Raw genomic sequence first — 26,508 nt, forward strand, 5'->3', positions numbered from 1 at the left:
CGCCTCCCGACCCTGCCTTGCCCGGCCCGGGCCGCCCCCGGCCTCGCTCCGCTCTGCTGCGGGACGCCCCCTCACTCGCGCCCCTTCACAGGGGAGGCGGGAGAGGCGCAAAACAAAGAAACCCGCCCTCCGGCTACTGTTTATCTCTTGTCACTGATAGCGTAAGGCAAACACAGTATACCCCCATAAAGTAGTGTTTACATTTCTTCAGCCACTTTGACCCTTTGCTGCAATCCCATGTCCTTTGTGTTATACAAGAGGGTGACTGACCGGCTTTCATCATACTGATAGAGCGTTTAAAACATCCATTGCGGTTTTAGAGATACTGCCTTCGCCGGGGCAGGGAGACACCTTTGAAACCGGCGGTCTCCGAACACGTGAGATGGACCCAGCTCTGCCCAGGCACCGCTCCGCAGGCTCATCCAACACCCCTCTGCCTCCGGCTGTCCCAGAGCCGGAGAGACTAATGCTTTCTGAGGAGACCACCGACAGTGTGCTTCTCTTATTTAGTTGCAACGCTGCCCAAGGTGCTTAGCGCTTTTAGGAGGATCGCGCAATAAAGCCTGATACAAGATACAAGATAGGGTCTGGGCCAAAATGTACTGAATAAAGCATCCACATCAGTCAGCGCTTACATTTTGTTCTTCATATTTTTCTCTTATTCCTTACCTTAATATTAAGACTTAGCATTGGAAAAAAAAAAGCACCTTAGCAGTTCAGGCGAGGCACCACCGACAGTGTGCTTCTCTTATTTAGTTGCACAAGTTGAGGTGCTTGAGGACAAGCCTTCAGAGCACAAACGCTCGGTAACGCTGCCCAACGTTTTAGGTGCTTAGCGCTTTTAGGAGGATCGCGCAATAAAGCCTGATACAAGATACTCCTGAGGGTCTGGGCCAAAATGTACTGAATAAAGCATCCACATCAGTCAGCGCTTACATTTTGTTCTTCATATTTTTCTCTTATTCCTTACCTTAATATTAAGACTTAGCATTGGAAAAAAAAAAGCACCTTAGCAGTTCAGGCGAGGCTTTTTGCTTGTACTGTTCACATCACAGCTTCCCCTGTCAGCGTGAGGACTCACTCACTTTTGTTTTGAATAAAGCATCTGGCATAGTTACTATTCTATGGTTTCAAATATTATTCTCTACCTTTACTGCTTTAGAAAGTCTTGCTAATATGTTATTACAGGTACTGCAAGACCAATTTGATTAGTATATGTAAAGTGCTTTGAACAAAAACAGTGCCATAGCAATGCTAACGAGAAGAGATTATTTTAATTCTTTGGTCTTTGTTTTACTTGCTTCCCCTTGTTTTAGAAGGTGAAGCATGTTTTCAGCTCAATGAGTATTATATACATCAATTACTTATGTCTAACTCAATAATTATTAAAAACAGCTTCTTTATTAGAATTCTACTTAAAAACTTCAGAGTGGTGATGGAGCTTTCATTTCAGAACATTTGTTTTGATTTTTGCCTTAAAACTTGTTTATAAAGGTGTGATTGACTTCATGCAACTAGGTTCTCTAGTGGGTGCATTTTCCAGAGCATGAAATCTTCCAGTGTTCTCACTGAGTATGTTTGTTTTCAAGTTAACATCACAGGGCAGGAGGTATTACTTGACAAAACAAATATAATAGGATCTTCACTAACTCCTCCCAACTCCCCTGCTTACTTCAGTTACCAGCTGAGTCACTGGCAGAGAGAATAATCTTATGTGCACTTTTTAAAAAATGCAAGACCAAGTTATTGCCAATTGCTTTAGTAAAAAATTGTTATGGCAGGTTTGTGCCCACTTATGTGGCATTTTCCATTTAAAAGTTTTTCTTCTTGAACCAGTCTCATGGAATATTATCAATGGCTACCAGCATTCATAGACATGTGACTATGCTCTTAAGATGACTAAAGCAAACAAAAACCTCCCTCTTGGCAGGGAAGGAGGGCAGTATTAGTGCAAAAGTTGAGACAATGTATTTGCAGAGAACACTAATCAACTTAAGGAAGCAGCTGAAAGACGTTATTTTCTTCCACACTGCTCAAGTTATTCATTCCTCTTTGCTTTTCTGATGAAAATGCTGTTATTCCTTCTACTGTTTAATCAAACTGTCTGGTAAAGTATACAGCCTTGAGTAGTATCTAGGTTCCTTGTAACTGAAATATTGTAGGTTATCTAAATGTCTATTTTTTGGTCTAAAATTGACTTCTGTGTGATCACAGGTCAATGGCACTTCTTTGTTTACTTTTAATTAAAACTGGACAACTACTTTTTTCATCCCTCTCAACCTTAGCTCACAGAGTTAGGTCAACCACTGCCACCAGAATTAACACTGCCTGATAAAGAAAAGAGGCTGAAGCGGTTGTCAGAGAAAGGTGATGCCCCACAGCATCTCCAGATCCATGAGTACTCTTCATTGACAGCAAACGGGTTGCCCCATAGCAACTCTACTACATAAGATGAGGGAGGAGCTTTGCACAAGCATGAAAGCATGGACTCCACAGTATGACATGGAAGCGCCGCACTGGCTGGTAGTAGCAAGAGCAGGCAGAGATGAAGCAATGATATACCCACTACTAAATCTGCATTTGTCCTGTTCTGCTGAGATGCCTTTGGGTCATTTGTTTCTAAACTAAAAGCATCTTAAATGCAGACATTGTCTAATCAGATGCAATAGAGGCTCTCCCTGTTTAAACTTGGTTCAATTCAGTTAGACTTCATACTTGTGTAACTTATACAGCTTGTTATGTAGATTATAAAATAGCTACTTGAAGCTGTTTGCACAGTATAAGCTTTCGTCTTCTTTGAGTTTTGTTCTGCTGTCTCAGATTCTGAATAGCAGTTCCTCTGTTATTCTATCTGGCACTTGCTTCTTTTGTCTATTAACTGCAAATGATTACAACAGGAGCTGTAACTCCACAGTGCACATAGAAATAAGGACTATAATGTTACTTGAGAAGTCTCCGACTAAACAACTGAAGGGATAGTTCTTTAAAAAAGTAAATAAAAATGAGGCATTAATTTCAGCTAATGTGCTCAGGATTAAGCCAATGTAAGTGACAAGTTAGAATACTCTATTAAAGCAGAATAAGATTGATTGCTCAGGAGTACAGATGGGGCATGCTGTACTTGGACTTCGTAAGTTTTGTTGGCCTGTGACCTGTATTCATCTAGGTGAAAAATCAAGGTTTTGATCTACATTAAGTCTTTCCAGCTGGAAATCTTTATGCAAAATCACTTCCTTGAATCACTTCTCTGAGTATTTTTTTTTATAATTTTGAAATTGCATCATGCTTCAAAAGTGAAAACCTGATTTCTCTTCCCCTTTGCTAATGGTAATAATCAGCTGATTCTGGCTTACTAAGGTGATGCAGGGAGAAGGAACTGACTTCAGCCATTTTCCTTGGTGTTTCTGGAAACTTTTTAAAGCAAGCTAGAGTACAGGCATATTTTAATAAATTATTATACTCTCAATAGAACTCAAACAAATAAAATCCTTTTTCTATCCCCTTTTTTTTAGACTTGCTAACAGATGGCCACCGTATCAAGTATTGACTGTGATTACATTTCAGACTAGAAATTTTAGCCTGAACGTGAATTCAATACAAGAATAATGTAATCTCTGGACAGAGCCCTTCTCTTTACTTAATCAGTAATAACAAGCTAGCTTTATCTTTACATAGGCAGCACACATACCTGATGCTACTTTGCATTCATGCTAATTTTAACTGATCTTGTTATGGGAAGTCCCTTCATGTCTGTTACTCTGACATGTCTCTCCACTTACACTCTCCTTTTTTCCCCATTTCCTGCTTAGGTTTTACATAATGTCAAGTTCTATGTCAGGTTAAGTTGGCTTACACACACTTGCAAAGCATGTGCATATTAAACAGCATTTTAGGATCCACAAGTCAACTCATGTAACATTGGAAAATGTGCCTGGCTTAGTGTAAGTCACACAACATTAGGTCCCTGTTCAAAACTTTCAAGTTACTGAAATAGAATTGTAGGGCAGAAAGGGGTAGAGGGATGGTATGCTGAGATACATTGGTAGCATGTAGCAAGTTCCTTCAGATGAGCACAGGTGGTTAGCATATTCCATCACTGGGTCTGGAGCTACGTGCCTTTAATGGCAATACACAGTCTCTACACATTGAAGCCCATTTTTTTTCTGTACAGCCACTGTAGTCTGACTGACTTTTACAGTAAAAGAGTTGTACACTCATCTCCTGTGCCCATGTTTTTCATTTGCATAACTATTGCAAATAGGTTCTTGTTGCATGTTTATTCTTCATGTCACTGGTTCACTGCCTACATTTCTGTTCAGATAATAAAACTATCAAAATCCCTATTACTTATGTAGCTAGAATCTCAGGTGGCTTTTGCTAAAGTATTTTGGTTAAAAGACTGTAGAGCTTTTCTTTTTCTTTTACTAATTCTTCAGGCTTTCAAATTGAATAGAAGAAATTCTGACTTAGAATCCAGACTTAATTGTAAATGTGAGTTGACTGTGTCCCTGGGAGTTGTGGAAAGATAAAACACAGTTTAGACAATGACATGCAGAAATATAGTTTGACATGCCAAGAAAAAGATACAAGATTGACTGGTACACCCAGTAATGAAAGATGTTAAGCTTAAATTACCATCCTATAATTTTCTGCTTTGAATACGTGACTGTGTGCACACTAAGAAAGTATCTTCCAGGCAAGAGCATTTGACCTCATTAAGACAGAACTGTTGTTCCTCAGTTGCCTGTACATGTTGCATATGGAAGCGAATCTGTAGTAAAACCCATGGTTTTTAACAGGGCAAAAACTACTGCACATGAAGATGAAAGAAAACCAGTTTTAAGAGTACGATTACCAAAATCCTATGTTCAGAAGCACACAGTCCACAAGATCCAGTTGTTTGATCTTTTCTTATTGAATACAGTAGCAAAATCTATTCCAAAATAGCCCTTTTCCAATAGGTCTTCAAGTTAAGAGGGTCCTAATGTCTAATATCCTTCTAAAGAGCATTATTTTAATTCTGTCATTTACAGTCACATTAAAATCTAGGGCTTTATTCATATAGGCAAAATTTCTGAATGCAAATGCACTTTGAACAATGTATAGGGCAAAAGTCACTTGAGGACAACTCCTGTTCTGTAATCCCTGAATCAGATCTAGCAATTAATGATCAGCCCCACCGATTTTCTCATCTGATATTAGGGGGCATGCAAGCCATCACTGCCATTTCAAGTCAAAATCCAGAATTCACCTTCTCCTTCCTTCCAACAACAGTTCATGTCAGCTTGAATTACACATCCATAACACAAACTCAAAGCCTTACTCTGTGGTAACAGGTCAGGTTTATTTTTCTGCTGTGAGCTGTTTTAATAAAAAGATTGGCATGCTAATTTAGGCCTTCAAGTCACTATTAGTTAAGGGCCTCTGGGTAGTGCTTTCTTGGCCCTTTGGGGGGAGGGGAAGCAAGCAAGCAGTTTGGCTACTACAGCGTAGATCCCAACTATGCTGAAATGTTTGGTTTTGCCAGCTCTCTTATTATACAGCTTGTTTGTGCAAGTCACAGCAAAACCAGACTCGGCTTGTGCTAAGGAAATAGCACAATATTTTCATAGTGTGATGTTATTGCCTGATAACCATCAAGAGGAGGTACAAAACAATGGCAATGAAAATGAAACAATGAGGAGCAGCCAAGAGTGGACAAATTCTGAAATTCAGAAATAGATGAAATACCACGTTACTCTTCTGGGATTAAAAGCACCTCACATTTTCATGGCCTCCTCAAGGGAACCCTTTTCAACTCTTTCCTATCGCCATTACCGAAGCTAAATCACACAAGCCTCTCTACAGACTGAGGGTTTTCCTTTGAAATTTGCTGAAGACTTTAGCAAAGACAGCTTTAGATCAGTTTGCACCCTTCTTTACTCTTTCTGGGCACAATGTTATTTTGCATTTTGCCAGCATTCTTAGATGGCACCATTGTTAAGGGAACCTCCAGGCATACTAAAACTCCTAAGAGACAAACCAACTCCTGGCAGTGCATTCCTTCATGTTAGTTCTTTGGGATAGTGTATGTTCTGGCATCATACAGTTTCTTTGATCAAATAATTCTCCCAACACTTCTTGCATGGCGACTCTCTCCTTGAGAGACAGCTCATCATTTCATATTGTACTCCTTGCCTGCTGGGTTTCTTGAGGCTGTGGGGATGTCTAGGGGAAGAGGAATCTTCTCCAAACGTGGTTAACAACATAAAGATTTGTATTGACTCTGCACCAATGAATTGTGGTTCACATACGAAAATCCCTTCTCCCAACTTTGTTTGATACTTAGAACACCAATAGAATTGTTAGAATAATCCTGTCTGACCTGCTTCAGGTTTCAGAGGCTTTTCATCCGGTCTCTTAAAAGACTGCATTTCCTCTGAGAAGAGGAGAGTGACAGAAGTAACTGCTGAAGGAACTAATTTCCAAAGAGCTTATTCCAAATCTGGGAAGATTCCTTTATTCCGTTAAAATCCTTTCATTATCAAGAAGACAGCAACTGAAAAAAAAAAAAGAACACATTTATATTTTCTGCTTTACATCTGAATTTGAAAGTGCAAGATGGCTTCTTCAGCTTTAAAAATGGCTACTACAATTAGTCCCTTTGCTAACAATTTCAAAAGAATGGCAGAAGATTGGCTTTGTTCCCAAGATGAAGATGAATCATATTGTTAGGACAGTGTGAGGTGCCACCAAAGGCAGAATGCTGTAGCAGTGGTTGTTTTGTAGGGATGGGGATTGGGTTTCCTCCTTGATGTGGTTCATACCCTCTTCAGTAGACATGAGTATCAATCTGGTACTTACTGCTTGGGAGTTTGTTATTAGAGCTCCTGTTCTGCAAGCTTCACTTTTCCAAATCTCTGCCTGCTGGCAGAGGCCAGTTACAATCCAGTCAGACTGCCTCTAGAACACACCTTGAAAGCCTGCCCATACCGGGCGGGGGAGAGACTATGAGAGAGAGAGAAGTGGGGTGGGGGGCAGCTCTGTATCACTAGAAGAAAGCAAAACAATTCCAATGGGCTAGTTTCTGCTCCCGCTGTATGTTCCTTGGCTTGCCAGGGACTTAAATTGTCTCAGCACAGGCATGCTGCCAACATGGTCAAAGACTGTTTAGCCTTCTGCAGTGAAATAAATCTTGCTCTAACAAACTATGTCCTGTTGCAGCACTTTTCCTGCTGTTCTACAACCTGATGTTGAGGTTATCAACATCACATTCACACTTCCTCCTTTCATACAGATCTTTTCATAGACCTGCCAAAAAGTATTTGACATTAATCTTCCCTTGGATACCCATGCACACCAGTGCCATCACCATAGGAGAAACCTTGACACAAGGAACCAGTGACTAATGCCACTCTGTCTTAAGGATTTAAGTAGAATTCTGCCTTGAACTCATCTGCAGAGTCATAGGCACTGTCTAGACTTTCCTTGATGCCAGCTTCTGATATTCTTGCTTTGAAACTTTGACTCATTAGCGTTTGACACTTGTTCTTGCCTGTTACTGTTTCCTGTTCCTTCTTTCTGAAATGGTAAGATGGGACTTTTTGTAATGGAGGAATCAAAACTAAATCTGAACAACTTCTGATATTCCTTCTTTCCATAGAAAGACTGAAAATCAAGTAATAGAAAAAGGTGAGAAAAAACCTAAGTAGTCATAACAATTTTTTTCTAGATTTCACTAGGAGGGGATATAGTGAATCTCGTGAAGACAGTTCTAAACAACTGCTGATATTAACTCATTGTCAGAGAAGGCAAAGGCCCCAGTTATTTAAAAGCATCTCTCTTTTGAAAGACAAAAAGGGCAACAGCTTTTGTAGCTGAGACCAAGATACACGGGTTAGTCAAGAGGACCACGGGCCTTTAAGCAGGTATGTGGGAACAGTGTGTACAACACAGAAAACCTAATTGTTCCTTCTCTTCCAGGATTTTACAGTGAGATAACTGTTATGTATGTTTTGCTATTTTCTCCAGATCAATCATTGTAGTAGCAAAGGCAGTGTGGGGTTTATGGAGTAGGTGATGATTATATACTTGCAGTTGATGCCCAAAGGCAGTGATGGCGTAAACACTGAGTTTGGCACTAGCAGAGATCTGGATGGTATCAATGCTAATAAGCTACAACATTATTTACAATAAACCTGACACACACACCAAAAAGGTCTGTTACCTTTGTTGTAAAGGCTGTACCACTATAAAAACTCCAAAGGTACGTTATGAAATGCAGTGTACTTTTCAGCATTTCACTAACCAAAGCAGCAACTATTTTTTATTGCAGATCACAATAGTATTTGTGTGCAAAAAACATCTAATTTGTCTAACATATTGTTTTGTTTGTTCTGTTTTTAATCTGGTAAAACGGGGTGTTTCTGTTTCATCTTATTGCTGAGAACTGCTATGTTTTTTCAGACTGCCTAACTTAAGGCATCCCTTATTCTTTAACAAATTTGTATTACTGTGCAAATCTAGTGAGATTGATTCAGTTTGCTGTAACAAGGACCAAATGCAACCAAAATCTGTGGGAATTTTTCTTAATTTCACACAAACTGAATTTGTTCTCCTTCTACATGTATCTTTCTTTTCCTGCTTATTTGTAAATTAGAATGAAACGATATTGTGCTATCAGTGGACCCCAGATAGCTTGATGAGAACCTAATTCTAGCTGTTTGCATTTCTCATAAATTGCTAAACTACACCCTCAGATACCTGTAATCTTTATCTGGCATCTCTATTCCTAATTCTTTATTTAAGGTTGAAATACAACTCTTACTTAGGCACTCACTTAGATCAGCAAACATAAATGACTTGATGGAGTCAGTGTGTCACTTTCTATTATTTTAAGTGAATGTTTTTTTCAATTCCTGCTAAATTTAAGGCCATATAAAATTGACCCTTTTGAGTCAGGATCACATAAGTCCAATTGTCTTGTTTTAATGCCATTTCTAACTACCTATTTAATTTCAAAAGAAAAACGTAAATGCTATCAGTTATATGATGGACTGTATATGGATCTGTAGTGGGGATTTGAATCACATTATCACATATCCTCTCAGCCATATTATGCAGCTGTAAACCTCCAAATCTTGGCATACCTGGGAATTTGTATCCCTGGTGACTACTAATATTTTGGTCATTGTTATCTTTGCACATCTGGGTTCCGGTCTGTCATTGAAGTCCAACACATAATCCATGGTAGAAAAGCAAAAATTAGTTAAGACTTGCTAGCCACATATTCTGTATCCAAAGCCAATAACTTGCTGTAAATACATGGGCCAGGAAGAGGCTTTGTGAGTTCAGTCCACAGCCAGAGCAGGTTATTACATGTAATTTTGTACAGAAAACTAATCAGTCTAATTTTGCAGTTCATTAGTCCACATGAAAATTCTGTCACTGTTAGAAGGCCTCCCTACTATCTCTCATACTTAAATATACATTATAAAAGCTATAAATTTGTTTTTGCCTACCTCATTTATTCTTCTTGTAATGTTGGTCTTTACTTTCAGTTAATCTTTTTTATTTAAATCAATGGTGTTTTTTTCTACCAGTCAGTTCCTTGCCTTTTTTTCCCTTATTTTATTTTGCTTTTTAAAGAGCTGTGATTGCTAATCAACATTCATCAACTGTTTTCCCTCTGTTCTCATGATGTATTCAGTTCCTCACAGGAAAAATGTCTGTCTGTTCAGATTTCAGAGATTAGGAAGCTTTTAAATATTCATGGTGATTATTTAGCACTTCTGCTGTTTATCATATAAAGCCTCACTATGATATACTTCGTAAAACATCTGTATATGGAAAAGTGGGATCATCACACAATGAATATTTAATCTAAATAGAAAATAAATACGCAAGCAGTATCTTTACTCTTTTTACTCTAAAAAGTACTAAAGGTCTTGAGGTTTCTTTTGTTGGTGGATTTCTCAAATGTCCTCAAATCTTTTTAGCTTCTTGACTGATCCATCCCTCCCTAAGATGTATCAAACAAGTTGCTCTAATACTGACAATTCAAAATGCCGCTTTGTCATCTTTCCTACTTCAATGTGTAGTTTCCAGGCAAGTCAATCTCTTACTTGCAGCTAGCAGAAAAAAAAAGCCAGCCTATCATTTAAAAACGTGTCACAGTCAGCATCATTTCTATAAAGCATTTAAGATATACTGGCAGTGTTGTATAAGAAATGCATTAAGCTTTACATTAAACACTCCGTTCCGAGATTAGGCACTGTTTAGTTACAACCATATGACAGATACCAAAAAAGAGGAATTCTTTATCATCTACTTCAGCCCTAACAATACATTGTGAATTATCTCTTTTTAGGGAATCAAAAAACCTTTTACTGAAGTAATTAAAGCCAACATTGGAGATGCACATGCAATGGGACAGAGGCCAATCACCTTCCTCCGTCAGGTAAGAATATTATAAAATATTATTCTTTATTTTTTATTAGATTACCAAGAATGCCTTAAAATGTCTGATCTGTGTATTAGAATAAATGATTCCCTCGATGCATTTAGACTTAAAATAGTTCTTTCATAAAGAATTACAAATTTTGATTTCTGAGATGAAGTCCTATACCTTGCTTGCTGAGTGTCCTCTTTCAACACAGTAGCTTTCCTTACTTTTCAGATCATTCCCCATCCATACTTTCTCCTGCCACTTCTCCTACGTTATCAGTCAGCACATTCATTATCAATAATGCACTTCAAAAAAGAAAGTGGTTGTCTTCAAAGAAAAAAGCAAATGCCCTTCTTCATCTGACAGTATACTTTAAGTTCTGCACGCAGTTGGGTGCAACTAGTTGTACTGTTGCTGATTTTGCACATTTTACCTCTGGGCAAGCTAATTGGTAGGTTAACTTTTAGGAAAGACTACAACAGAATCCACATTTGTACATTATTCCTAAAACACAAGCAAGGTTTAAAACTAGTGTTATGCTATTTACTGAGCATCCCTTACACACACATGTAAAATCCTCAGTCTATAATAATGTAAATTCAGAGCAAACTGAAGCCGTATCAAACTGGGGGTCCAGGTGATGAGGTTATAAAATTGAGCTATACAGCAAACTGTCAGCAAAATAGGAAGACCAGAGCTTCTTACAAATTATTCAGATCCAATGTTATTAAAGAAAATACTGGGTAAATGGAAAATCCTTTCTCCCCATGACTGTGTGCTCACATGGATTAATTCTTTAGTCATTGTCCCACAGGATGACAACAGCCTATCCATAGTACACCATGTAAGCGTAAAAAATGAGAGAGAGACTGGAACAAATTAAGCTGATCTCAAGCAAGACCTCTAGATTCTTTGTGTCTTACATTCCTTCATAAACTTAATTCTGCTAGGTCATGTTTCTACTTTTACTATGTTCTATATCACCACTTCTTTTTTAATTAAAAATTTCCCACAAATTCAAATTAGTAATAACTATAAGTTATTTTTGGGAAGGATTATTAGAACATGCAACTGGGACTTCAAAATTTGATCATATTTCTCAGTTCTGCTCCATATTTAAACTCCTGATTTCTTGTCAATAAAGTGGGCTAGTAATACACAAAGAGTGGAGGATAGAGCTGTTTAGAGATAACATATGAATAATTAACTGAGTTTTATTGTGTTTGCACTATGCATAGCTCACCTGGACTCCAATCTTCATGGTCCGTAATACAAATGGTTAATAATTCTGTAACTGTTTTTATCAGCAGAACTTGGAACCCGATAAGATTTCTTCACTTCTGTAAGCACTACCCTTAAAAAACCAACTGCAAACTCTTCATCAATAAATCTTTGTTTTAAATTAGCTAGTATTTGTGATCTTCATTTCCAAGGAAAGTTAATAGTAATATTACCAACTTAAAATAACCATTGAGAAGTGGCCAATTTACATTTTCTTGGAACTCTAGGTAGTGGCACTGTGTACATACCCAAACCTGTTGGACAGCCCAAGTTTTCCAGAAGATGCCAAAAAGCGAGCCAGACGGATCTTGCAGGGTTGTGGAGGAAACAGCTTAGGTAAGCGTCTGTTTCAGTTGCTCCTGTTGGTATTAGAATCAACAAAGGTAGTTTCAATATCTGCAGTGCTGAAATTTCTTAATCGTGTTTTATATGATTACAAGTCAGATGGGAGATGGCCTAGGGCAAAATGATAGGGGGAGAGTTCACGGTGTGGCCTACTGATAAGCAGTGACTGATAGTGCAAATTTTTGATGAGACTTGTCACAGAAGAGGACAAGATGAGGATTATACAGTTATGGAGCCCTCACCACAATAACATCTGGGCATAACCCTAAACAGAATGCTGAGCTTTTTTGTATTAGAAAGTAAGTGGCGGAGAGTACTAGTGAAGCTTTGTTACTGTTCTTATGACATCTGTTAATCCTGGGCTCTGACAGCTATGTCTCCTGCTAAGCCTAGGTGGGGCTGTTTACAATTTTATCATCTCTAGATGTTTCTCTGCCAAGGAGTCTACTGTCCCTGTAATGATGGTATCAACAAACAATATATGTCCATCTCAGCTGATCCAGTTCACAGTCCTGTATCTTAATTTTGAGCCATCAGTCCAAGTATGTTTGTCAGGATATGAACTGGGGTATCAGAAATTCGGGTACCAAGGTCATAATGCTCTGCAAAGGGAAAGCTACACAGCTGAAAGGTGGTAGCTTTTTACTTAGCCAAGATAGTTTTAACTGAAGATGTCAAAGCCCTATTTCTCCAAGGTAAAATAACCCTTGAAAGAACTAAAGAACTCTGTTCTTTAACCACTGTTCCTGCAAGAGTATACACGTAATATACACATAAATAAGTACAAACTTTGCATATTCAGTAGAGAGGAAATGGAAGAGACAAATTCTTTATCATCTAGCAACTGTACTGCCTACTTGTACCTGGGAAATGCCACTAGAATTTCTACTCTGCAGATAGTGTTGCAGCTGCTGGGTACGGCAAAGAATCTGGCACACTTAATTACCTTCTTTCAGGTAGGCTAACAGCGACATTTCAGAGTACGTATTAGAGTAATTGGCATATTTCTTAATCTTTGTGATTGCAGTGCCTATTTGCACTGACGTATTTTGAGAGTAGGTGCTGTGAAACTTAATAAAATAAACAAAACCTACACAGTTGTTACGTTAGCAGTATTTCAGCCTTGGACTATTCCTAACAACGCAGCCTAATACAGAATGCATTTTATCTTCACCTTTTTTGCATTGGTTTTGTTTCTATATGTAGAACATTAAAAATACATTTATCAAAACTGAGAAGTTCCTCTAGCTCCATGAATTCCTTTCCTGGCTTACTTTAGAACAATTATTCCATGTAGTACTAGTTGTCACGTAAGAGTTACGGGGGATACATTTGAATTTTGCCTCAATCCTTCTTTGTAGTGATTTTCAAATTCAGGGACATGGTAAGAGCTCTCAGAATGCTGGGTCTTGGCCCCATGCTGGATTGAAATGAAAGGAGTTCAGCCTTGCGTGATATTTCAGAAATATGTTGACTCTGTACAAAATCCCCTTTTCAGCAGAAGATCACATATTTCAAGTAATTTGCGTTAGCTCAGTAGACACAAAGTAGGAAGTAGGCCGGAAACTTGCAATATTCAAATAAGGTGATCATTCTGAATACACCCTTTAATTTCAGTGGATGTGCGGCTGAAGGGAAGTTACTCCTATCAGTAGTCTGACAACTTACTGCTGTTCTCTTCATGGCTGAGAAGAAGAAATTGGCTTTCTTGGGAAAAAGCAAAGGTCAAAACCTGATCCCTCCATGTAGCTTTAAGTGCTGTGTTGTGTTCTAATAAAACCTTATTTTCAAAAAATTTGTCAGTCCAACACAGAAGTGGCTTCACTACATATGGTCAAGCTATTTGAAGTGTTGTACCCACATCTATACTGGCCTATTTAAATGTATTAATTGCAAAGTTGATATGAATGTCTTGACCTCTGGATATGAACTAGAATAACCTCATTTCCAATGAACGTTCATTTGGCAAAACCCTACTCATAGTATTGAGTTTTGCTACTCCCAGACCATGTATGAAGGCTCAGATATGTGCTGAACTTCCATTGTGTTCAAATACTCTGGGACTCCTTTGACATCACTTACTTTGCATGTGGGATAACTGTCATATCTTTCCAGGCAGTTGAGAAATTTACCCCACTCCTATATAGAAAAATATCTAATATATGCACATGCAGCTTTTTGGGTTGGGTTTATTTATTTGCATCCCACAGTGCAAACAGGTGGGTTCTAGTCAGAGCTATCAGTTGAATACAATTAAGTGTAGAAGACCTGAAAACTGAATTCAGGTCTTCTGTATATCCTCACTGAGTCATGGGACTCAGCCCTCAATGGAGCACCAGACAGAACGATAGCTTAGGTTTGTTCTCCTACTTTAACAGCAGCTTCCTAGCTGTGGTCCAAGACCCATTTATAGACCCAATATAACTTTTAGTCCTGTAAAAGTAAACGCTTAGGACATCAGGGAACTTTGTGCCCTGAATTACCATTTTGTCCCATGCAATTGTGCAGTACTTGCAAAGGTTCTTTGTCTTTATAAATTATGCTTTCCCAGAAGTATTATCAGGCAGACTACTAGCATATAACTGAGTGATGAGAGTTAAGTCAGGCACAATTATTCCACTCCACCCAACAAGCAAAGAAGATTCTGCAGCTTCATGACAGTGTTCTAAATCAGATGTACACTTGTCACTTCATTGTCTATCAGTCTTAGGCTTCATAGCTTGAATCCATTCCTCACCTTGGCTTAGGCTTATTTTTACTCTTTATTTGTTGCACATGCTCAGCAGTGATGCACACAGACATCTAACTTCTTACTTTATTTAAGATTATTAGTTGTGCTCTGTAAACTGCACGAGGCTTATAGATTGGGGTGATCCTAGGTGTTTCTGCTACAAGTAACTGCAAAGCAGTTGTGGGAGATGCTGTGGGGGGAAAGAGAAGCAGTTTAGGATTTTTTGGGTTTCAGACTGTGGGAGAAAATGGTGTTATATTATTTTCATATTGCAAATAGAAATCTTATTTTTGTCATGGATTTGAGGAAGTTTTTTTCCTTTCTGTTGCACATGCTACCTCTGTTCCTTGTTCCCATTACTTAAATAGGTGTTGGTTGACATTCTGAAGTGGTTTTCAATATAAAGCAAGCAACTGGGAGATAGTAAAGATGGGATTGCTGTCCCAGTTTGCAAAGTAGCCTTTAAATCCTACTTTTTACCAATCCAGTATATTATTTTTGTATTTTAGTGATACTTGTTATATTTGTCTAATTCCAAATGAATTCTTTTGCTCTATGAACAAACCAACTCCCTTTCCTACTCCTTGGAAAAAAAAAACAATCCTGGGGATCCAAAGCCCTCACATATACAAACTACTTCATACAATACTAGCTCAGGAGTTTTGCTAGCAAACAGAAAATCTGATGTTCATTGTACTCAATTCTCATCTCATTCTCTATTTTTCACAGGATCTTACAGTGCCAGTCAAGGTATAAATTGCATCCGTGAAGATGTTGCTTCATATATTGAAAGAAGGGATGGAGGGGTTCCTGCAGATCCAGATAACATATATCTTACCACTGGGGCAAGTGATGGTATTGCTGTAAGTGTTAAAACTAAACCTCTTTCTTCTTGGTATAAACTATAATTTATCAGTTACCTTTGGAAATACAGAACTCTGTTGAACATCTGGTTTCACAAACTCCTGTGAGTTTGACCTAACAGATACTGAAGTCACATTAAGTGGATATCCAATACACCCAATTATGTTAAGATGCCAGCTAAGAAACAGGCGCACGGAGACAGAGTCTCTTAATATACATTAACTTGTACCTTTTGTAAAGGTAGTATAAACTACATAGGTGCCTAAATATAAATTTAGGAGATTCATACCATTCAGACTAAATAATGGTGTCCTCAGTGGTTAAGATACATAAGCACTGAAAATTAGAGGGTGTGAATCAGTGGCAGAGAGAAGAGGGAATGACCTCGGAGGTGAGAAGTCCCAGCAGCTCTTCTTCCTAGTAAACTCTCTGCTAGTGCAGACTAATGCCAATGAAAATCCCAAAGATCTATTTCAGTAGCCAGGTCGTTTGGGAAAAACTTCAGGTTTTGGCTTCAACCAAGGTTCAAAGATGGTCCTCAGTTAAGACAGGAATAACTGTCTCTATTAGATTTTTCCTTTACACAGACACATTTACTGATACTACAACAACCAGCAGTTCTTTGCTTTTATTAAGGCAGCCTTTTATAGCTTCTTTGTAAAAGTTTTTTTTAAAATGACATCTAGTGGCAGAATTCAGAATGACAATGTTCTGACACAAACAGTTCTCCAGATGTCTTTAGTAAATTGGCTTTCCAGAGTTTATGATGCCAAGTGTTACACTGGCAGCTTGTCAGGAATGGCAGCGTAGCATATCAAATCTGTACCATGCTTATTTGATTTCACCAGTGATGAAAAGTCAGCAGTACAATGAGTCTCATTATTTGGCACTTCCAAGGATAAAACAACTGTTGTTTCATAACTTGGGGGACAGAGGGTGTTAAAGAGTTTTTAAATTTGCATTTGGTCCTGATTATACATTTTGGATGCTTGGTATTTTTAAACTAGTGGTGGGTACAAAATTATGCTGATTATAAATCATTAGCTTAGCAGCTGAGTTAGTATGTGATGAGAGGCACAGAAAGGCAGATTTTGTTCTAGAACCAACGAGAAACTTAAAGGATACTGCTGTTATATCTGAAGAGATATTTTTGGGTTTACACTATCAATTACTTGTTGATAAGGATGCCTGCTTTGATTGCATCTGTACTTCGGAGTTCTCCCTTGATTATAAAGGCAAGAAATTCCTCCACTTCCTGCACCAAATGCACTCTTTTATTTAATTCACATGTAAAAAGCCTACACATAGACACACGCAGACACATAGACACACGCAGACACACAGCCATTGGGCACAGGTAAATCCTCTGGACTGACCTTAGCACAAGCATTACATTTCTGTCTGTATCTTCTGGGCATAAACTACATATGATACATTAGATTTCCATCCCAAGACATGCAGACTTTTGGTCTATTACTTGAAAATGAAACCATAATGTGAGTCTCTAGCTTTGTTCCCACCTGGCCACAGTTGCTCCTAATCTAAACCAGCTCTCTGTTCCAAAGGGGAACCTCCAGAGGCCCCAGTTCTAATTTCTGGTTTTATTTACTGGCGTCTTGTGTTTAGTGAGATAAAATGAGTGCAAGGCAACAAGCAGCAACTAGCTGAGGCTTCTTTGCTTACAACTGGGCACAGTAGAAAAATCATGATCTTGATATTCCTGTTTCCAACCTCCCCTCTAGTCTTGTGCTCAGAATGTTGTTCCTAAATTTTGCAGTTGATCAGACATGAAGCTTTAGAAGCCATGACATGCAGAGGAATTCCATTAAGCTTAGACCATCCTCACTCAGCCAGTAACTTAACTTGAAATAAATAAATGCCCTTTGATATAAGAAAATGACTGTATGCTTCTAGAATATAAATTTACCTTAACTCTAGATCTTTTAAGGAAGATCAGTAACTTATTCTAGAGTATACTATTAATTCTGGTGTGTGACTTTTTTTTTTTAAATTCCTACTTCTTCCCCAGACAATTTTAAAGATCCTGGTCTCAGGAGGCGGAAAATCCCGAACAGGAGTGATGATCCCTATACCACAATATCCCTTATATTCAGCAGCCATATCTGAACTAGATGCTATCCAGGTGAACTACTATTTGGATGAAGAAAATTGCTGGGCTCTAGATGTGAATGAACTTCGCCGTTCCTTGAATGAAGCTAAGGCATATTGCAATCCAAAAGTCCTCTGCATCATCAACCCCGGAAATCCCACAGGTCTATAGCAATTTTGTTTAATGGATGGGTTTTAAGACCAATTTTTTTTTCCCCCCTCTTTCATTCATTTGACATTGCAGGCAAATCCTAAATACATATCAAGTATGTAAAGCTGAATTCTAGAGATCAGTGCTCTAAGTAGGACAGTATGTCATACTTTTAGAAACTTATTTTCAGTATCGTGGAACTCCAGGGATTTGGGAAGAGAGGAGGGAGCAGGTTCACTTCACTGGATCCCATTTGAAGCCACTGCTTCCACTGAACTTCTGCAGACTTGTGGAATGACTTTCAGTCACTTTTGGTCTTTATCAAAGATCTTGTCTCTGACATGGTCTGTAGCCTCTTGCCTCTGAGAGGCAATGACTACAGATACACTCTGAACTCAGTGGCAACCACTGCCTCCCCCAGAAGAATTTAGGTTTTTGAGTAGTTGATGTGGATTAGTGAGAAACTAGCTCCCACTTAACCATCATGCATGTGAGTATTTCAAATGATCAGTTATACACAGAGTACTCTTAATAAGTTATTGATTGATTACTGTATCTCACACTTCCTTTGCTTGAGATGGACTAAGTTACCTTGAACCATAATTCCTCCAAAAATGTTCCTTAATTTCACACTTAGTGAATTGAATTCTAAAATTCAATAGCACTTTTCTGAGAAAGAGGGCTATCTTATGGAAAAGCTAGTGGTCTAACTAGGTCTGGGTGAAAAAATTTGTATATATATGCTCCACTAACTTTCTTTTTGCTTTAAAAATCAAACTATAGGACAAGTGCAAAACAGAAAGTGCATTGAAGATGTGATACACTTTGCTTGGGAAGAGAAACTTTTTCTTCTGGCTGATGAGGTAATGGAATATTCTGTTCTCTCAAAAGCACAGCTAAGAGTGTGCATACGAGGTGTAATTTTGTTCCATGTGTGGTATTGGTATTTTTTAAGTACAGGGAACAGATTCTCTGTTATCATATTAAGACATGAACAAACATGCAAGATTCTTAATATCAGAGGATTAATATGAGAGGTGGCTTGATCCAGATTTGAACTAGAGAGAAAATGTAGGGGACACAAGCAAGGAGACACAAGGAGGGACTTTGTTAGAACTGACTTAAAAACCTATGTGATACCCAGACCACTTCAAATGAAAGCAACAGAAGGAAAATCAATTTAAATACACAAGTAAAGGTTAAATTATACAAAGAAGCTCACTGTTCTTCCAAAGGCTAAACTGTTAAGTATGGCCACATGAGAGACAATGTATCATTACAGTAACTATTACTTAACAAAGAACCTTGTGTCTTCTAACAGCTTTAAGTTTTGAGTGTTACTACTGTTTCTTCAGTTCAGATCTGGCTTTCTAAAAGGCCATCTTTTATCCTTAGTTGGGGGAACAGAGCACATTAATGTCTTCTGACTGTTCAGGTTTACCAGGACAATGTGTACTCTGAAGGATGCCAGTTTCATTCTTTCAAAAAGATTCTGTATGAGATGGGACCCGAGTACTATAACAATGTTGAGCTGGCCTCTTTTCACTCCACCTCTAAGGGATACATGGGCGAGTAAGTCTGCTTTAGTTTTTTTTTAATTTCACCTTTCTCATTACTCTGGTTGGACAGCTATTTCATGTTAGTGACACGAAGGTAATCCACTGTCTTCTATTAACTAAAAACTATTAAGAAAAGGAAAGCAAGCATTTAAAGCACAGAGTAATGGATTAACTCAGTGGTTTTCAAAGTACCAAATAATAAGTGTATTATTTTAGACACCCAATGCTACAGTTCCACAAAGGTGAAATCCTACAGTCCTAAACCGGACCTGTGATAAAGGAAAATACCTTCTCCAACATTCAAGGGAACAGCTCAAGAATCACTGGGATGTTTGATATTACAAATGTTTGGGTTTGGTTGTTTTAGGGAGGAAGAGATGGAAGAAAAAGAATTTTCTGATTAAATGAATGCTGCTACAGCCATGTGCTCTTGTTCCGAAGAGCAAACAATCCGAGTTAATCGTTAACTTGCCTAACAGGGAAGCTGTATCTACACGATTTTCTCTGTATGGGATACTAGGGCTTAATGACATATCGTTTGGTTCCATCTTAAAACATTATCAGTATAGCAGCTGTTTCAACAACCTGTATGCTACATATTGTAAGATCCTCATTAATTGTCTTTCCACTTCTGCAGTTATTTTCATTGCTTTTCCAGTACTTATACACTTGAGGTTAACCGATCTTTTCTGTTCACTTTAATCACAGATGTGGCTACAGAGGAGGTTACATGGAGGTCATTAACTTGCACCCAGAAATTAAAGGACAGCTTGTTAAGCTGCTTTCTGTTCGCCTTTGTCCTCCAGTCTCAGGACAAGCAGCAATGGATATTGTAGTGAATCCTCCAATACCTGGAGAGGAATCTTATTCACAGTTCATAAAGGTCAGCAATAACATGCTTGTTCTTTTGTGCATTTCCAAAAACCTGTCCTAAGTTTTGTGGACTCAAAATATGCACAGAGACCAGTCTTCTCTCCTTTCTTCTCAGACAATCTTGTAATAACACCAATTTACAGAACTATGCAGGGTATTTTAAATTAACTCAACATGACTACCTTGAAAAATATTTTTATTCCTTTTATGGTTCCTTTGTTTAGGAGCCAAAAAAAGCTAAGATATTACCAAATCAGCTTTCTTGCTGATAAATTCAACTTTTCTCCTGAGTTTAGCATGACAAAAGAATTATTAAATAAGATTTGCTTTTACTAAAATCTAAACAGGAATGTAAGTTCAAATACAATTATAAAATCAGCCTTGTTCTTAAGTATCCAGTGCCTCTATATACTGAACAACATGGTATTCTGTATTAAAGTATACATATAGTTTCTCACTTGTAAAAATGAAACTGAATCTGGCTTAAGAAATTACAGTATTGAGTCAGACCAAAGATTCAGGTAACATGGTCTCCAAAAATATGCTCAGAAGGAATAATGTAAGAAGAGGGCATGCAGATAGAGACTTCTGCAGGTTATTGTCTATCTACAACACTTTGTAGTTGTATCCTGCTAATGCCTTTTTGCATGGCTGTCTTTAAGAGTATGACTGGAATTAGGAACATCATTTGCTCTAATAGCTCAGCAAAGCCCTAAAAGTGCTGAGTTCGGGGAAGGCTTCTTGAAGCATCATAGTTTTCTCTCGTGTTTTTATTGCCACTTCAAATATGTCAAACTGAACACCTTCCTTTTAAACAGGAGAAGGAGTCTGTTTTGAACAATCTTGCCAAAAAAGCCAAACTAACAGAAGACATGTTTAACAAGGTACCAGGAATTCACTGCAATCCACTTCAAGGAGCTATGTATGCTTTCCCACGGATCTTTATTCCTTCCAAAGCCATTGAGGAAGCAAAGGTCAGTCAGTCATTTTTACCCCAATCCATTTTAACCCTCACACACTTGTGCCTGCCACTTCGAATGATGAATTTTTATTCCAGAGATGGAGTAAGCTCATGTAGTTACAAAAGCAGTACTTCATGGACTACGTACGATCTTAAATATAACATGACCTTTATTTTAAGAGAGGAAAACAAAACAGAGCATTTCATCACAGTGGTAAGGCTTCCAGGTTGAGAATGTTACCCAAGGACGTTAGTGTTAAATAGATTAAGTCATAGGGCGGGCAAATAGCTGGACCTGTGCAAATTCCAAATTGCTGCCCGTGCCTGGGTTAGGTAGGCCAGCACGTGCAATGGGGATTATCAACGGCAGTGTGCTATTGACCCTGCAGAAGAAGCCCCCCCCATTCAGCAAGTGTGGGAAAGAGGGAGGGAGGTTTCCTTACAAATTTTACTTCTGTACAATACCTTTTTTTATTTGGGTCAGTAAGCTACATTACTAAATGGTAAGTCTTTCTGTTCCTAACTAAAGCTCTATTACCTAATGTGTAATATTCATTTTTTAAAGGGAATTTTATCAGCATAGCTAAGGACAAAAATAGGGCTGTTTTTCAGCTGGTTATGTGATTAGGCATATAACCTGCATGTATTTAAGAACTTCCATAGTTAATCAGGGGACTTTCTAGTCGGCAGATAATTTAGGGGAAAAAAATAGTAACTGCCAACGGAACTGGAACACACCACTCTCAAATTAATTTCATCTTGTCAAATGTCAGTGGCCTAGATTTTTGTAAGTATAATTTTGAGACTTTTGACAAAAAGTTACAAGCAAGTCAAGGAGAAAAACAAAAATATCTAAAACCTTTCTTTTGAAGCGAGTGTTTTGTGTAGGTTCTGCAGCCTTGTTCCTCCATGAAGTACTGTTATTTAATTCACAGTGTGAACTATCCCATTAGCAATTGTTCTTCATCTTCTTTAGTAAATAGAATAAGAAACTAATAATGTAAGATAAGGTTCCAGGAAGAAAATCCACCATTAAATTCTATATATTTGGAATATTTTGACTTCAATAATAATTCTAAAACATCCGTTCCCTTAGGCTCATAAAATGGCACCTGATATGTTCTATTGCATGAAACTTCTGGAAGAGACTGGAATATGTGTTGTACCTGGAAGTGGATTCGGCCAAAGAGAAGGAAGCTACCATTTCAGGTACAGTTTCTGTTTGTTTAAAATCAAATGAACTGTGATAAGCTAAGTAACATCCCAGAACTTTCTCTTCTGATTAAATATAAGGATTTTTATTTCAGTTTAGTTTTGTCTCGCTTTCTACTGGACATTTTCTGTGGACTGACAGCTAGGTTAAAGACCTGATCCGCTAGACGAGCTATTCAGGTTTTTATGGTGTTTTCACAGCTTGCTGACATAGTTTTATTCTATTTTTATACACTGACATTTGAAATGCCTTCTCCACAAATACAAACAATAATAATAGCTTATACTCTAATCTTAAAGTTGGCTAAGGCATTACAAAAATTGCCCTGCTTTCTTCTGGGGGGAGGGGGGATTAAACAGTGTTTCCATATGGAGAAACTGCGTGAAAGATGCAGTATCTTCCCTTTAAATCTGCTCTTTAAACACGCTGAATAACTCTTCGCTTTACCAAAACAAGATGTTGGACTAAATCTTCTAATACCAAAACTGTGAACATAACCTCTATTGCTCTTGCTTCCAATAAACAGCACTTTACTCCAGCTGAGCCACTGATAGCTAGAATTTATCATGGAATTTAGTCTTGTTTGGTCTGAAGCAACATAACAGAGGGTACCTTTAGCCATGCAAGTTCTGCAACACAGATAGCTGGGTTAGATATCTGGGTGCATGCAGCTCCAGGAAAAAGCTAGTGTGAGTCCATTCCTGTACCAGTGTGGGAAAAACATTTTGTTCTGTAGTTCTTGCATACAGTCTTGCATACATACTCAACGTGATTTTTAGATTATGCAGAAGAAGGAAAAAAGGGACTAAAAACTGCAGTGAGGGATGTTGCATTGCTTTAATGCTTCTGAATTAAGTTTTCAGTTCAAAAAGAAATGTACATTTACTCATAACTGCCCGCCCCTAAAGCTCAAAGAAATGAGTATAATTTGGCATAACTGCCCCAAAAACGGAAACTGAGTTGCTGTTATTTCTTACTGATAACCTTCTTTATCACTCAACAGAAAACAACAATTCTTTAATTCCTATATATTAACCAATTGAAACAAATTGCTCTAGTTTAATAGTATAGTTCAATTACAGCAAAAATGCAGAAAATAAGAGAATCACATCAGAACAGCTATTAAATTTAACACATTACTAGCTGAGATTAATCAAGATCTGTGCAAAGATCACAGTTTAGTTTGTTTTGAAGATAATGTGGGTTGGTTTTTTTCTTCCTCTAAATACTATTTTTCAGAATGACCATTCTTCCTCCAGTAGAGAAGCTGAAGATCGTACTGGAGAAAGTGAAAGACTTCCACATAAAGTTTCTTGAAAAATATGCATGAAACTACTGTGGCTTTTTCCCCTCATCCTCCCCTTCAAGGCGAATGCAGAAAATGAACAAAGATGTGCTGAGAATGTGCTCTTCATCTAATTTAACTAAATTCAAAATAGATAGAACCAATCTCAGATACTGCTACAACTTATTGGACTATTAAATTTAATGTCTGGTATAGAAGATGTTGTTACACCAACTGTTTTTTTAAGGGGAAGGGGAGAATGTGAAGAAAGTGGTGGAAGAAAGAGTCAGTAAATGATTTTGTGCCTTGATTGGAAGTTACAATTGTGAACTTTTGACTCAGTAGGTTGAGGAAGGGAGTTGCTCATTAAAATTACTACTGTTGCGTGTTTTTTTTTACAAAACAGAAATGCCAAGAGCAATTGTTTAGCTAGGAACATGCTTCCCATCTTAAAATTCTACTAAACAAAAATTCAAAAGCCTATGTTATAGTATTGTTTGGTTTAATATTTTTTGTTGTTGTTAAGTATGAAGTGTTCTCCAAATCTGAGTAAGCGTGTAGGTACAGCGTGCTTATTTAAAAAAAACCTTTGGCAGGTGTGTGCAGATACCTCTGAACTTCTGTTAAAAAGAAATCCTGCCATCACAGCATAATCTGAGTGGAATATACAGTTTTGATCAGAGGAGTGAACGTGGTGTCTGCTTGAACCCTGTTTTTATGAAACCGAAACATAATGAGGAATATTTAGCTTCTTATTCATATGCTATTCAACACATTATTCCAGCGTAAGACGAGAGCACTGAACACTTCCTCCCGTAACAACTCCAGGAGTCTCCTGTTAACTCCTATGTTTTATATACACAGAACAAGTTACTGTCTCAAAGCAAATGTGAGTACTGTCAATCCTTTCAAGTAGGGTAAAACACAACACTATTTCAGAATCGCTTTATCTATGGAGAACATTTGTTTGGAACCACGTGACTGAGAGACCCATTAGCTGGCCAAAATCCAGCTTGAACTGGCAGGGACTAACAAATGTTGTTACCAGGAGAAATGCTGGGGGTGGTTTCTAATGAAGGAAAAGGTATTTAAAGGAAAATGTCTTGCACCAAGCATAAAGATAATGATAGTACAGCTCACTCTTAAATCTTCCACAGTCATACTGCTGGCTGAATGATCCTGAGTGCTTATTAAAACCCAGCTAAACCAGGTTGCTATCTAGCAGTACAGCTGTATTACTCTACTAATCTATGCTAGTTTCCCTGCACAAAGAAAGAAGGCTTCGGTTTCTCTAGGGTTGGAAGCTGGACAGCTGCTAGCACTGATAAAGGACATAGCTTCCAGTATTCCAGTATTCCAGCTTCCAGTATTCAGCCATGAAAGCATTAGCATTTGTCAGGCTTAGGCTTAGCATTACAAAGTTTATTCATTAAGAATATGTCATTTAATCTAGTCGTTAATTTTAAGTTATTATTTAGAAGTAAACTCATTTTAATGTCTACTAGCACTTTGTTAGGCTGTCTTTGTAGCTGGTTCAACATCCTCTGCTGATCCAGGTTACTAAAGCCAAGGGCTAGAGAATCACCATATGGATAAAGCATGTGCCAATCTATTATGTGTGGAAGGCAAGAGGTGTTGCCAGTAACTGTCCTTGCAACAGCAGCTACTAGTCTATGACATAGCTACTATGTCTGTGACATAGCATTAGCAGTTGGTGTACTTCTCACAGTTCCTTACTGAAGTCTGTGAGAAGAATTTAGTACTTCTCAATCACCTGGCAGTGGTCACAGGTTCATAAAGGAAAATGGCACGCTGCTACACAAAATTACTATGAAGACTTGGAGGAAAAAAAAAACCCTACACTTTTATCCTTGGAGAAATGGACTTCTTGGAGGACAGCAGACTGAGAACACTTACGTTGTTACTATCCATTAATAAATACAACCTTTTATCTGTTAGCACTCTCCACTTGGCATCTTTAATATGCACTAATAAAACAAATCCAGAAAGCAAAACCGTAGTAAGAGGTCAGAATATGGATGTAAAAATAAGACAAACAGCACTTTCCTATCCTAGGAACGTGTCCAAATCAGATCTGGCTTTGGACTTGTAATGCAGTGTAGGTTGAAGCTAAGATCTAACAATGGGAGTTAGAATATTTTTTTATATTTTTGTAACTACAGCTTTTTCATGGGGTAGTATTTGTAATCTAATAAGTCAATAGATTTTATATTTGCCTTGCATTTGCACCTGATACTTCTGGAAAAAAATGTAAAGGTTTACAAGTTTCTAATGATAATTTACAGGTGTGAAAGGCTTTTTGTTTTAAGTCAGGACAGCAATTCTTACACTTTTAAATAAAAATATAATGGCATAAACTGAGTTTTTTCTAAACACTCTATTATGGTGCCTTTTATGTTTCTGACATTATAAGGGATAACAATTTGTTCTTGATGCATCTCATATGGAAGGGTGGTGATTTCTATTGTCCATCCACAATATTTGTATGTACTGTGATAAGGTTAATGTGCATTTTCCTGTAAAGCTAAGAAAAGAGGCTTATTTTCAATGTCTTTGAAATATTTCATTAATAACAGACAATCCTTACGTTCAAATGCATGCTTCTAGGTTTGATTTTCCTACAGGTGCTCCTTATAATGGTACTTCAGATGCATGAGACTTCCAAATAATAAAGCACATGTTAAAAAAA

General features: G+C 37.9%; 1 protein-coding gene across 1 annotated transcript in view; it reads left to right on the forward strand.

Moving 5' to 3' along the window:
- GPT2 (glutamic--pyruvic transaminase 2) overlaps window positions 1-26,508 on the forward strand; it is a 27,574-nt gene extending 1,066 nt beyond the window's left edge. Inside the window, exons 2-11 of the mRNA XM_009276702.2 lie at window positions 10,349-10,438; window positions 11,935-12,043; window positions 15,513-15,646; window positions 17,677-17,920; window positions 18,691-18,770; window positions 19,343-19,479; window positions 20,175-20,349; window positions 21,158-21,313; window positions 22,397-22,509; window positions 23,753-26,508. Of these exons, the coding sequence (XP_009274977.2) occupies window positions 10,349-10,438; window positions 11,935-12,043; window positions 15,513-15,646; window positions 17,677-17,920; window positions 18,691-18,770; window positions 19,343-19,479; window positions 20,175-20,349; window positions 21,158-21,313; window positions 22,397-22,509; window positions 23,753-23,843 (1,329 nt within the window). The 3' untranslated portion in view covers window positions 23,844-26,508. The remainder of the gene's footprint in view (window positions 1-10,348; window positions 10,439-11,934; window positions 12,044-15,512; window positions 15,647-17,676; window positions 17,921-18,690; window positions 18,771-19,342; window positions 19,480-20,174; window positions 20,350-21,157; window positions 21,314-22,396; window positions 22,510-23,752) is intronic.

Source organism: Aptenodytes forsteri, unplaced genomic scaffold (assembly GCF_000699145.1).
Source record: "Aptenodytes forsteri isolate BGI_AS27 unplaced genomic scaffold, ASM69914v1 Scaffold33, whole genome shotgun sequence".
In the NCBI taxonomy this organism is placed as follows: domain Eukaryota; kingdom Metazoa; phylum Chordata; class Aves; order Sphenisciformes; family Spheniscidae; genus Aptenodytes; species Aptenodytes forsteri.